This window comes from Oreochromis niloticus, linkage group LG13 (genome assembly GCF_001858045.2).
Source record: "Oreochromis niloticus isolate F11D_XX linkage group LG13, O_niloticus_UMD_NMBU, whole genome shotgun sequence".
Taxonomy (NCBI): Eukaryota; Metazoa; Chordata; class Actinopteri; order Cichliformes; family Cichlidae; genus Oreochromis; species Oreochromis niloticus.
Genome location: NC_031978.2, coordinates 33,970,665 through 33,984,452, shown reverse-complemented (window position 1 = coordinate 33,984,452; position 13,788 = coordinate 33,970,665). Strand labels below are relative to the sequence as shown.

Below are 13,788 nucleotides of genomic sequence, written 5' to 3'. Positions count from 1 at the left end.
TTATAGTTTATCATGTGACAAACTGTGATAAAAGCAACCGTCGCTGTACAACAAAAAACAACAACACTTTGCTCCTTGTTTTGGATATATGTGCTGAACATTGGTGTCAGGCAGTGTTAGCGTGGCTGGCTGGTTTCACCATTTTGGCGAATAAGATGACGGAGGTCAGTGGTTGATTTAGTACATGGGGAGTCAACAGTCACTGAAAAGATGGTTTGAGGAGAGCGAAGAGACTCTATTACTGTGACAGCTGTGTGGGAAGTGCTTTGTTATAACCACTGAGAGGACATTGTTGATCTGGTGGTTTGCATAACAGACTGCATGAATTTTTGTGTGGATAACGCTGTATCAGCCAGTGCCGTACAGTGTTTTTCAAACAACAATTGTGGATAACTCCTGACATCAACGCTGCCCTTAAACAGAAAAAGAGGCTTCAGGTCAGAAAACAAGGAAGAACTGAAGACTGTACAGAGACGCCTGACGAGACAAGGAAGATGAAGGAAAAACGATGTGGGATGGAGAACCAGCTGCGTTAGCAGAGTTTGCAGGGCTCATGGAAACATCTCTGGCTGCAAGGAAGTCGGTTCTCAACCTGTAAGGGACATAAGCCTTTGATTCATCATCTTCCCGTCTTGCAGGTCTACTCACACTGCAGCTAAAGTCACCACCTGGGCACCTGGGGGCTGCCAAACACAGCCGTGCTCCTCTTTGGAACAACAGGTTAGGGTTTCGAATCCCGACGTGTATCCAGTAAGACCCCGGGCTAGGCCTCCTACCTACCCAAGCCTATCTCAGAGTATGTGCAAGATATATAACTGAAGCCATACCGGCTCGGAAATTGCCTGGATTGTCAGAGTCTGCATCAGGTGTTGACCAAGACGCACTAATGAGAAGTGGGATGCCCTTGTTCCAGCAGAAGTGGGATGCTGGAACAAGAAGGCAGAAGTGGAGAGGGGATGGGAATGGGGAGGTGTTTGAATGCTACTCCGCATGTAATCCCAGGGGAAGCGGTTACATGAAGAAGATGTGGGTCTATGGTTGCTTCGACAGCCAATGTCCAGACTGATGGTGAAACAACTAGTAGCTCAGCATTCCAACATTCGGAAGAAGCAAATGCTATCACAACTAGAGATTGACAATGTACAATATAAATGCTATGGCAAGGAGGAGCCAGGACATCAGGGGGGAGATATCATCATCCTCACCCTCCAAGATTTGTCTAAGATCAAGGCAGTGTGGAGTAAAGCTGGGCAACTATTGGAGCTGGAGAAAGGTGCGATGAAGAATACCTTACCTTCTATACTTTAGGCCTTAGAAACTGCCAAGCAAAGCATGGCCTTGGCTTACTGCCTGAGCAGGTATACCAGAGATGGAAGTCATGAGAATAAACCAGCTGTTCTACACTCAGCCATCCAAGGTGTGCTCTCAGTGGCAGAGTACATAATGAACAGGCACATGGCTCAGTACATGAATATGTCAGTACAAGAAAGTCTACAAATGCCTCATAGATAGATCCTGGAGTTCCTAGAACTCCACAAGATCAACAAGACCCTAGGAGTCTTCATCAGGAAGTCGGTGGGGATGTGGCAAGCAACACTAGAGGCCTACTTTAAGCACACAACGCTATCAAGTGTGGGATGCGTCTGTCCTGTGCAAGCCTGAACCCGCTCAGTAAAACAGCAAAGGTACTGGAGTGTCATTTGGACTGGAGAAGTGTAATTGGATGATAACAAAGAGGGAAGGTAGTCAGAGCGAAGGTTATTATGTCTGTGTAGGTCCTCGATCAGCCAGGTCATGATAATCGAAGGAGCTTGAAAAGAACAGTGACTGGACTTCTATGAGTTTTTGAAGATGTTTCATCTGAGAAGCTTCTTCAGTTCTAAGAGGAACTGGTGGAGAGTCCCAGATTTAAGCTCTATGGGAGTGTCCTTTAACCCTCTGGGGTCGAATGACACGTCAAAACAGCAAAAAGATGCAGCGACCCAGAGTCTCCATTGTAACTTGGGTCAAAAGTGTGGACTTCAAACTATATAGTAGTTTTTAAATTGTGTTGATAGGCCACGTAAAACCAGAATTATGATTAAAAAATACACACAATGTTTTTTTCTGAACAAAACAGTGGTGTTTACAGCGGGAAGAACAGTAAAAACACCGTTTTCTACGGACAGCGCTAGCAAACACTCTCCGCTTGCGAGTGAAAAAAGGAAAAAGACCCCTTCCCTATTGGTGTTAAAGTGTGCCATGTCAACCAATCAAAAAATGATATGGCAACATGTGGCATTTGGTTGTTTAGGAAGAAGGGGAAGTTTTAGGAGCGACGCTGGTGAGAGAAAGCGGGCGAGCAAAAAAGAATAGAGAGAGAGCGAGTTTTCCTATGTGAGACATTAGTGACGCTTATTGTGTTTGGAGGCTGTAGTTAGTGTGTAGTGTAGTCATTGTTTTGTTTTATGTGTCAGTTATACTGCTGAATGATACAGTTGATCCAAAAAAGCCACAGCAGGCAGATTCCAGTGTAAACACTGTCTCCACATGGAAAACAGGACTGATACACCTCCTGCTGTCAGACAGGAGGTGTATCAGTTGTTGTGGTTTTTACTGTAAAAAATAGAACTTTTTTCTACTCAGATTTTTAATTTTTTGTCTGAATTTAGATCAATTGTACTAATATAGTATGTCAAAATGGAAAAAATAACTCCAATTTCAAATATTTGAGGTTGTGCTGAAAATAATGATACCAAACAAGGCAAGGTAAACAGTTGTTAAAAGTGAAATATAGAGGTAAAATCAAAAGTAGTCAAAAACGGCCAGACCCTGGACCCCAGAGGGTTAAGAGAGTCGTTGACCCACCATTGATCATCTGCCTAATGACGTGCCAAAGTGTGAAAACAGGTGTGGTCAGTATCAGCCAAGGTTTTGGGTGAACCCATTGGGAGACCTAGCCCCGCCCTATCATGTGATTTATTGATACCAAATGACCCAAGATGTGAGTGGACATCGAGGTGTCTGGGATGAGACCTTAAACCTGGATTAGATGATTTCCGTAGACTACAATAGAAATAGTCATGAAAATAAAGAAAACCCATGAAATGAGAATGCGTGTCCAGTCTTTTGACTGTTGGTGTATTTGCTTCCATTTCTAATTCACTTACATCATCACTTACATCAAGATGCACGGTGTGGGCGAGGTTGGGATGGCGGCTGGGATAGGTTGGTGATTTATGTCATAGACTGTAGATGGGATGTTTTAACATGTGCATGTTTCTTTACAGACTCCCCCAGTTCAAAGAGGAGGCCAAGAGTTATGTTGGTGCTAACATGAAGAAGGTAACATGGCTGAGATTGTGAATGTGTGCTGCTTGCTGTCATCATGCTTTCTCTTATTCTTTGTTAAGCTTCTGTCTGAGTCTGTGTCCTCCCCCTGTGCTTGGATTCACTTTATTATTTGTAACTATTAGTTTTCTTTTCAAGTTTCCTGTACTTGTATGTGTCCCTGTTTTCCTTCCCATAGACCCTATCCATCATACTGGACACTCAGGATGTTATTTGTGCAGAGCAGCATAGAAACACAAGTCAGAGTGGGCTAGAGAGGGTATTTAATTGGCAAGGTTAGCATGGCTTCTTGTTGGGAGTGCATGAGTGTTAAACAAGGTGATAAGGATGTATTTGAATCAAACATCAGCATCTCAACATGTCTGCAGAGGTTCAGAGGTTCTGCAGAGGCAGTATCCACCAGTGAGCAGCACAGTGGTGCTGTGGTGTAGACTGTAATTACAAGTGCATTACATGTTGCAGTTGCACTAAGTGAGAATAAGAACAGTTAACAGTAGAACTAGTTACACTCTGGCTTTATCTATCAGATGCTGCTATTTTATTTGCACTGTTAAAGACAGCATCCATGTGTCTGTTTGAATCCTTTGTACTGTAAATGCAAAATTATTGTCAAAAATAATTTGGTGAGTTTTTTCTTTTTGCCCCTGAGAGGTGTTAAAGCAGTGGCTGTGGTGTCATTTGTTCTTTACACTTGCTGCTGACTGCTCCTGCAACTTTTTATGGCAGTTTTTAATCTAAAGCTCATTCTTACATCGCACCGGCTTTATGGGCAAAATCACTTTACAGCTTTAAATGTGTAAACTACATCTCTTTTACACATATTTAATGTAATTTGAAGATGTATCACATGACTAAAAATGAAGACACTTTGACCTTCCAGGTAAATTTAATCACTGCAAAGCAGTTCCATAAGTCAAACGTACAGATGAGGCAAAGTAAACGGCTTCATTCAGTCAGCAGTGCTTCAGTGCTTTACTTCTGCTAAGCTCACCTTTATGAACGCCTGTTGTGGTTCAACCTGGACTTTCTGTGAATGTCCCTGCCTCTGAAGCATTGACTGGTACAGCACTGTACACCATATACTCCACAACACAACAATGACCCTTTTTTGTCCTTCGAGCTGCTGGTTATGTGTCACGTCACATATGTGTATTAGATGCAGATTGGGGTGTTCCCAGAGTTCTAGCACTTGTTGCTTCTTGCATGGTCTGCCTGTCCACTCACACATCTGTGCTGGCTGCTCTTGGTTACAGCCTACAGTGACTGTGCACTCTGATCCGGAGCACTGTTTGCATTCCTCCCATTGTGCATAGATGTGTATGCTCAGTTGTGTTATGTGTTGGTCCCACTTATCTGCTGATAATGTTATCCATCACTAATCATGGGCCTTGCCTGCTCCCCTTCTCTTCTGAGGCTTACAATATCTTGTGGAAAAACAAACGTGTGCAGGTAAGGAAGATTACTCTCAGTATTTAGGCTGGGCCAGTATAGAGGTTCTCTCCCAGTAACCTTTGACTTACCCTCTTTTCTTTTACCTGTGACCTTGGGAAGATGGAGGCATAACATGACACATAAACACAAAGCAGACCTGCAGATCCTGCTGGTCATTGTGTGACACATAGCAGTCTATGACTGTGTAATACTCACATTACATCTGGATTATCATACTTCGCTTTAAATGATGGAATTCATTTGGGCTACACTGTCTCAGCTGTTGGATATCATGTGCCAATATGTGTCCCAGCTGTTAGCAGATAGCTTTTTTTGTATGTGTTTTTGCGTTTGTTTTTTTTAAAATTTAAAACAGACTTCCAACTATCTCAAGTGTTAAATAATAAATAGTTAGAGGAGTAAAACCTTTGGGAATATTCTTCCAGCAGAAGTCTCTTCCTGTTCTTTTTTTGCAGACACTTTCTCATACTGGGGCAGGGCTGTGTGATACGACTACATACATGGATCGTTTCATATTATACTCTGTTCAATGCAATAATTTTTCATTGCTTTAGATGATGGTTTGTAATAGTGCGCCACAGGAGGACCAGCCAGACAAATCAAGGAGCTCGTTTCTAAACTGTAACATGAAAAGTCTGACACAGAGCAGAAAACTGTGCTGTGCAAATTATGTGGCAAATAGACGCCGACACAACAAAGCTGTACTAGCTAAGCAAGAGTAGCGTGAAAGAGTATGGAGACAGTTCACCAATGAGTAAATGATCTGGATATAAATCTAAAGAGAAGTGAAACATTGTCATTGCTCAGTGATGATGGACCAGCTGACTCAGTGAACCACTGTGTTTCCTCCAGCTGAAGATGCGTGCCGGTGGCATGAGCGAGTCATCGAAGTGGAAGAAACAGAAACGTTCCCCACGACCTCCTCGGCACATGGTCCGTAGTTCCTCCGGTCAGATGGAACCAAGCCAGCCCAGCACGCTCAACAACAACCTCTCAGGTGGGACACACACTGTGGTAATAATGGACTCACAGCCGTCTGTAAGCCGAGCTTGGCTTTCAGGTCTTTGGTGTAACGCTGTATGACTGGATCCTGTGTTCTCAGGTGGTGTCCCATTCATGGAGGAGGGCTTGTCCAATCCCAGCCTTCCCGTCTCAGACAGCTCTGCCTCATCTATCTGTAGCCCAACAGCCACTGACAGCGGCCTGGGCACCTGCTCAAAAACTACTTCCAGGGAAGACCTTTCTGACCTGGATCAGTGCAGCTCTGCATCAACCGCTGGTGCAGCCATTGCACTCACAGGGACTGAGTCTGGCTCTACAGATGCACAGGTGAACATGTTTCTAATGTCTCTTATTTGCATTTTCAGCTGCGTGAGAGAGATTGTATTTCCTCGGTTCTCCCTGTCTTTCTCCCTAATCTCTTGTGCTGTGCCTCTTTCTGTCTAGTTTGAGGGCCAGCAGGCTGAACCAGCCCCGTCAGCCTCAGTGGAGTCCATCCCTGAGGTTCTGGAGGACAAAGACTCCATTACAGAGCAGTCAGACAGTGCCTCTGTCCATGATATGGATTACGTCAACCCCAGAGGCGTCCGCTTCACACAGTCCACGCAAAGAGATGGTAGGATCCAGCTGAATTTAGCAAGAAGGGCAGAAGATGATCTGAGAGTTCCACATTTCTGTGATGCATAAAGAAAGCTGTAGAGTGGTTCTCTCTAACCTCTTCTCCTTTTGCCTCGTGTCTGTAGGAGCATCCCTCATCCCGTATGGCCTGCCGTGTCTCAGAGAGCTGTTTCGTTTCCTGATTTCACTGACCAACCCTCATGACCGCCACAACACTGATGCCATGATGCACATGGGCCTGCAGCTGCTGACTGTGGCCCTTGAATCAGCACACATCCCTAACTACCAGTCCTTATTAGTGCTGGTCAAAGACGAGCTCTGTAGACACCTGTTCCAGGTAAATTAAATGTAGATGATGTCATTGCTGCACGATGTTGAGTGAGGAGCAGTCCTCGTCAAACCTGCGGTCCTATTTGGGTAACTCTGTGCTGATCTGAGTCTTTTCAGTGATTATTGGCTTTTTATTGAACTAAAACATCTGGTCCTGGTTCCTTACTGAGATGGCTAAAACTGTGTACCATATATTTGTGTTTCACTTTGTGCTAATGACACACATGACTGGAGTGTTTTTAGGTTATAAACCCAGATATCTGCTCTTAACCTTCTTGACTGATTTATCTGACCTCAGATGGACTGATTAGTTCTCTTTGTTGAGCCCTGAGTCCTCTGCAGGGCAGTACACTGGTGTAGTTCCTGGTTTTGCTGATGAAGTACCTCATCTGTGTTCCAGCTGCTGAGTGTGGACCGTATGAACCTCTATGCTTCATCCATACGAGTTTGCTTCTTGCTCTTTGAAAGCATGAGAGCACACCTGAAGTTTCAGCTAGAGGTAGCTCTTCTCATTGATCCACACTCCTGTCATTGAGCTTTCATAGTGTTAACCCCTGAGGACCTGATGGCCATGTCTCTGTTTGCTCAGATGTACCTGAAGAAACTCATAGACATCATCACTTCAGAGAACATTAAGATGCCCTACGAGATGAAGGAGGTAGCTCTGGAGGCACTGGTCCAGTTATGGAGGATCCCCAGTTTTGTCACTGAGCTCTACATTAACTATGACTGTGACTTTTACTGCTCCAACCTCTTTGAAGACCTCACCAAGCTGTTGTCTAAGGTAACCCGCCCTGAAAGGCTTGCTAGTGATGAACAAGCCCTTGTTTTCTTTTTTGTACAGAGGACAGACCGCTGCAGTTGTTCTGCTTCCATTTATTTGAATGGCAAAATAATAGAAACCAGTTTTCTATTAGAAGAGGTTTACAATATCCTCCATTTCTTCTACTGCTGAATGTTTTCTATAGAAAATGTTTCGCTCTGTTTAGACACTAATCACCACTTTGTAGTGTAAAATATTGATTGATTGATTGATCATACTTTATTCATCCCAAGGGAAATTGGGTTAAGGCTGCCAGCCGTGCCAGCGCCGTCTTACCCATCCGACCATACATACATTACACAAACATCACATGGGGAAGACAGGTCAGAGAGGTATAACAATGGAAAATGCACCACATGAGGAAAGATAAGGAGAAAAAAATAACTCCTCCCAGACTGAGCTCCAACAGGGAGATCAGTTTGAGAACAGAAAAAAACACCTCTGCACATGAAAAAACTCTTAATACACCAAAGAAACACATGACAAGCAACAGGGGTGGGTAAAGGGTGAGAGACAGCCAGTGTAGACAGTACATCCGGGCCTGCAGCCTATGTGCTGGTCTCCATGATCCACCATCAGCATCGGAAGGGAATAAGCGTCGAAGGCGTTTGGAGGGGGGAGGGGGGATGAGTGTATGTCTGCGTATATATGTCTGTGTGTGTGTATGTGTGTGTGTGTCCAGAGTTCAGCTGAGACAGTGTCCTTCGCCCTGCCAGGCTAAGTAAACAGTCTTCCAGCCAACCCAGGTGGCCTTGCATAGAATGGGAAGAACAGTCTAAACACAGTCATTATCAGGGTGTTGTTGTTCAGCTCCAGCCTTGAGACCGCAGCTGGCGCCAAAGGGGTCTCCACATGAAATGATGATGGTTTTTACTTTAGTGCGAACAGCTCATATGAATTTCCAAGCAGTTCTACAGTCCGACACTGGTCTCTCAATCTCCCGTTGGAGAGCTGTGAGCTTCTCCATGATGTTATCAAACTTACGTTCCGTGATGTTGTCATTCTTGTGCTCAAAGAGCCGATTCTGAGAACTCACGACCGCAGTGAGCTTCCCAAGATGTGATCCAGTTTGCGCTCAGAGGTCTTGTTCTGAGTGTTCACGGCAGCCGTGCGCTTCTCCAAGATCTTATCCGTGCTGCACTCAATGAGCCCATTTTGAGAAACTCACGCCTCCTCCCATCGTTTCAATCCCAGCGGGCAGCCTTGTGGGGGTTTGAACAGCCGGTTCCGCTTCCTTAATTCTTCGGTAAGTCAGGGCCAAGCCAGCTCCGATCAGCAAGAACCCTGTTATCATGGTTCCGAATAGGTAGATATCTTCAGCACTCAGGCTCACCCGAGCCCAGACTTCCCATTGAAGGGGTGTCAATTGCATTCAGAGACCAGTTGATCAAATCCATAATTCCTCTTTCAGGTTTTAGAGAACAGACTGTGAGAGAGTGTTCCAGGGAAAAGTAATACAGAAAACACGAGACTAGACAAGGACACAAGAGGCTAAGCAGGGAAGCTAAGGGAGAGGAGGAGGAGGAGAAAAGTGTGACCGCCTTCGTCAAGAGCTAGAGAGAAAAATATCAGTGTTTTTAGGTCATATGAACAACAAACAGGTGATAACAGAAAGCAGATGCAGCTCATGGCTGTTTTTGATTTGCGTTGATCTCCAAACCAGTTGTTTTCACTGCACCACCGTCCTGTTCATCCATTGGAGATATCAGCTGTTTTGGTTGCTGTGCAGCAGTGATGTTGAATCAATGTGTAAACACAGTCTCGAAATCTTGGGCTGTGTAAAACGTAAATAAAAACAACATGCACTAATCACATCACTAATCAGGACTGCAGAGAGCTGTCTCCCAACCAATCCTGTATTTACAGCCTGACATTCCTTTCCCAAAGTCCCCCAGCCAGGCTCCTCAGCTTCCAGACATTTAAAAGAAGAGAGGATGCTGCACAGTGGTACACATGTGGTCAAATAGTCCATCAACTTCAAAATGACCTCAGACCTCAGAGCTGCCAGAGATGATCCAAGCAAAGCAGACAGAAACAAAAGATCAGTCAGAACAGAGCCAAACATGTCCAATCAGAGGAATGATACGATTTTAGTAGTATAGTAGTAGTAGATTTAAAGGTAGTATTATGTACCTGGATAATAGACCTTTAGACAAGTACAGGTTAATATTCTGTAGATTATAATGTGAGTATTATGTGAAAGTATTTTTTCTTCCTTTGCGGTAGAACGCGTTTCCAGTGTCGGGGCAGCTGTACACCACCCACCTCCTGTCACTGGAGGCCCTGCTCACAGTGATCGACAGCATCGAAGCTCACTGCCAGGCCAGGGTGCTAAACAGCATAGCTCAGCAAAACCAAGCAGAGACTGTGCTGGCAGACGGAGAGGGTGCAGCCAAAGCTGAGACGGACTCTGCAGCCGGTATAAGCACACTTTCACAGATAACTTAATACCTCATAGATGGTCTCCAGTTTGGGTGTCATTTTACTGTGTCTTTTTCACCTTTGTCATGTGATTGAATACCACACATGTTGGACATGGACAGCTTCAGTAAAAACACATTTTTCCTTCTGTTTTCAGACGTTAGTAGACTTGGCAGTACCAATGGTTTGAGTCCTTCACAGCCTGAAAAGGCACCAGTGTATCCTCCAACCAGTGGACATCTAATGGCCGAGAAGATGAGACTGGGCAGACAGGATCAGGGAGACAGCGATCCTTGTGAGGCCTCTGTCTTCTTTAAAGTTTGTCTAAGCGCTGGATGGAAACTGTTCAGCTGAAACTAACAGAAATTCTTTTCTCCAGCTGAGAAGAGAAGTCTGAAAAAGCCTCAGCGTTTCTTGTCCTGTTTACCTGATTCACACGAGTTAATGGAAATTAGAACAAAGAAAAAGGTACGTGGAATTCATTTAATGTGAGTAACTTAAAGAATGAGATGTGCTTGAGCAGCGTTTCTTGCTGTGTGTCAAGCTGCTGATCACAGGCACGGAGCAGTTTAACCAGAAGCCCAAGAAAGGCATCCAGTTCCTGCAGGAAAAAGGTCTCCTTAGCAGCCCCATAGACAACAACCAGGTGGCCCAGTGGCTCAGAGAAAACCCCCGACTGGACAAGAAAATGATTGGCGAGTACATCAGCGATCGGAAGAACACGGAACTCCTGGACAGCTTCGTGAAGTAGGCTTAGCATCCTTTCATTTTAACGTTTGCTCTTCACAGGTGGAGCCATGTGCGTTCAGCAACAATAATCAGTAATGCACCGTGTGAGCAAACAATAATCTGACTGGTTTCTTTTCCAGCACATTTACCTTCCAGGGGCTTCGTATTGATGAGGCCCTGCGGCTCTACCTGGAGGCCTTCAGATTACCTGGAGAGGCTCCTGTCATTCAGAGACTCCTGGAAACGTTCACAGACAACTGGCATGTAAGGGACATGTCCTACAATTCATTATTACTGCTTTAACACAGGATGTCAGGCCACACATGGTCTAGGCTACACTTGAGTCAGAGATTAAATTATTTCACTCTTAGTTTGAATGCTAAAGCTAAAAGAAGTTTGGACACCTCTGCAAAGGTGTTACTGGAGCCATATAAGAGCGTGATCAGAGATTAAACAGAACAGACCTGAGAATGAGCATCAGCTGACTGTTAGCTGGATCAGGTACAACAGTAATAATGTAATAATGAGGTTTAGATTCCTATCAGCCTCTCACATTAGGGCCAATAGAGGTTCAGGGGTTGGGTTGTGGTCGTGGGCGGGTGGTGATGTGAATGTCAGCGCTCTTGTGGAGAAGGAGCCTGAGCCTGGGATACAGAGCCTGGTATACTGGTTTCCCCCAGTTTGGTGCCTGTATGTTGGGAGTTTCCCCAGTGGACGAGGGGGTTGCTTCCCTCCAGGTCAGGGCAGGGAAGCAGGTACTGACTGTCATTTGCACTGATGCACCAGTTCAGGTCCCACAAATAAAAAAGCTTTAACAGTGAGGCTGGAGACGTCATGTCCACTGGGTGGTCCCCTGGACCTCACCCCTGGGTGGACGAGGTTCGCTCTGAGTTTCTAAGGTCTCTGGATCTTGTAGGGCTGCAGTTTGCTGCCCCAAGTGGAAGGGTTTAAACATCTCGTGGTCTTATTTGCGAGTGAGGGGGAGTGAAGTGGAACAGTCACCGATTGACGCAGTGTCTGCAGTGATGTGGACACTGGCCTGTTACGGTGAAAACACTGAAAGCGAAGCTGTTGATTCTGTGGTCAGTGTATGTTCCTGCCCTTACATATGGCCACAGCCTGTGGGTACTGACTGAAAGAATGAGATCACAGATATCATCTTCCTCCGTCATGGCTCGGCTCTCCCTTTCTTATTCTGAAAGGTTCAAGGTAGAGTCACCCATCTGACTGGGCTGCCCCCAGTTTGAGTGTTTCGGGCACATCTTGCCCCAGGATGTCTCTGCTTAGGCTGCTCCGCCCGATATCTGACCCATTATAAGTGGCAGAAAATGGACAGATGGATGCTGTGAGGTTGGATGTGTCCATCAGAGCTTGCCTGAACAGTGTGCTTCAGTCACCGGAAGGACGGTGCATGTGTCTGAAAGCAGCTATGGGGGGAGTTCCTACAATAGTCTTCCAAGAACAGACCAACTGGTAAGTGGCAGCACGGTGCTGGAGGAAGAGGAGGCAGCCTCTGGAGCCTATGCCAGCTGTCGCAGGGCAAAAGCAGGCATGCACCTGAACAGCTCACCAGCGTGTTGCAGGGGCATCAAACAAAAGACTGATAAAGTGGATGTACTATTATACTCTTTTATTCTATTGTTCTTTGGCTAATAATGTTACCACTGGGAAGACATGAATTATGTAATTGTCTAGTGTGCCCTAATAGACCCTAATCCTAGTGCAGTGCATTTATAGTTTAATACTTTTACTCGTTCCATCATACCTGGAAACAAACTCGGTACACGTTCATGTTTCCAGCCTGGTCACAACCAAGCGTGTCCATCAGAAGGTAACTCCACTTGTAAGAGACAGCACTCAGTATTGTGGTCAACCCTGCAGATTGTCTAGATTATAGCAGTGGGATGACATAAGTGTCAAGACAGAGTCACATATAGAGTATGACGGGCAAAGGACAAACTGCACAGGGGAAACATTTGACGCCTCAAAATAGCAGGAGGAGCCATGTGACCTGGAAACTATTCCTAGTAATGTCCCTTTTTTTAGGCCAGCCGGACACACAGGAGTAGGCTTTGAAAGAGAAGATGATTAATTCTAGGCAGTGACACTGTAAATGGGTTTTCCACTCTGTGGGGTCAGTGTGGTATCAGCTGAGAGGTCAGGTGAGTCTGGAGGTCAGAACAAGGTGAGCAGTTGTAGTGTGCCATAGAGACACACCAGCCTCTGATTAGGTGAACAGGAAGCATTCCCTGTTTGTTGTGTGATATTTGGTCCATGCTCTGTGTGTTTGTAGAAAGTCAACGGCTTTCCTTTCATGAGCAACGATGCTGGCTTCGCCCTGGCCTACGCTGTCATCATGTTGAACACTGACCAGCATAACCACAATGTCCGCAAGCAGAACATCCCCATGACCGTAGAGGTAAGTGATCACACACCTGTGTGTGGTTGTGAACCATGAAATAGTCGTGACAGTTTGTGTAAATGGACGGCAGTGGTCTCCCCAACACTGGTCTGAAAGGATATGCCTCTATAGCACCAAGAACGGAGCTTTGAAATAAGATAACACGTATAAGAAGTGTTTGAGTTATCCCAAAAGCTCGGATTCATTGTTTCGCAAGCCCAAACATGGAAAATGTCACCGGACAAAACAGCTCCAACAGGAGCGTCAGACAGGATATAAAAATAAAGACCTCAGTAAGGAGCTTGAATCTGAAATGATGATTGTGTTTGAGAGTGTCACAGGGATTGTACTTTGAACCTTTTTCTCATCAAACCAGGTTTAACTGCCAAAATGTAACCAAGCAACAGTGGTAACATTGGGACGACCTACCATTGTGATGTACATGGATGGGAATCAAGATATATTCATATGGTCTACTAATGATAATTACCTAACTCTAATGATCACAGCTATGCATTTGTTTACATTATATTGTCAAAATTCACATCCGTGGTCGTAGGTGCATGAAGTCAAGCCTCTAGCTGCAGACTGCAGGGTCACATTGATAGGATGCCACCTGTGCAGCAACTGCAGTCGAGAAATTTCCTCACTACTAAATAGTCCACAGTGAGCTGTTAATGCTATT

General features: G+C 45.1%; 2 protein-coding genes across 11 annotated transcripts in view; one reads left to right on the top strand and one right to left on the bottom strand.

The window, feature by feature from the left end:
- The window catches only part of rasgrp3 (RAS guanyl releasing protein 3 (calcium and DAG-regulated)), a 562,943-nt gene that overhangs the window by 220,402 nt on the left and 328,753 nt on the right, over nucleotides 1–13,788 (bottom strand). The window lies entirely within an intron of this gene.
- The window catches only part of gbf1 (golgi brefeldin A resistant guanine nucleotide exchange factor 1), a 72,801-nt gene that overhangs the window by 39,728 nt on the left and 19,285 nt on the right, over nucleotides 1–13,788 (top strand). Inside the window, exons 6-19 of the mRNA XM_025897436.1 lie at nucleotides 3,270–3,324; nucleotides 4,744–4,779; nucleotides 5,635–5,779; nucleotides 5,885–6,111; nucleotides 6,229–6,397; nucleotides 6,525–6,736; nucleotides 7,130–7,228; nucleotides 7,319–7,513; nucleotides 9,779–9,971; nucleotides 10,131–10,268; nucleotides 10,353–10,441; nucleotides 10,518–10,720; nucleotides 10,843–10,966; nucleotides 12,996–13,121. Of these exons, the coding sequence (XP_025753221.1) occupies nucleotides 3,270–3,324; nucleotides 4,744–4,779; nucleotides 5,635–5,779; nucleotides 5,885–6,111; nucleotides 6,229–6,397; nucleotides 6,525–6,736; nucleotides 7,130–7,228; nucleotides 7,319–7,513; nucleotides 9,779–9,971; nucleotides 10,131–10,268; nucleotides 10,353–10,441; nucleotides 10,518–10,720; nucleotides 10,843–10,966; nucleotides 12,996–13,121 (2,011 nt within the window). The remainder of the gene's footprint in view (nucleotides 1–3,269; nucleotides 3,325–4,743; nucleotides 4,780–5,634; nucleotides 5,780–5,884; nucleotides 6,112–6,228; nucleotides 6,398–6,524; nucleotides 6,737–7,129; nucleotides 7,229–7,318; nucleotides 7,514–9,778; nucleotides 9,972–10,130; nucleotides 10,269–10,352; nucleotides 10,442–10,517; nucleotides 10,721–10,842; nucleotides 10,967–12,995; nucleotides 13,122–13,788) is intronic.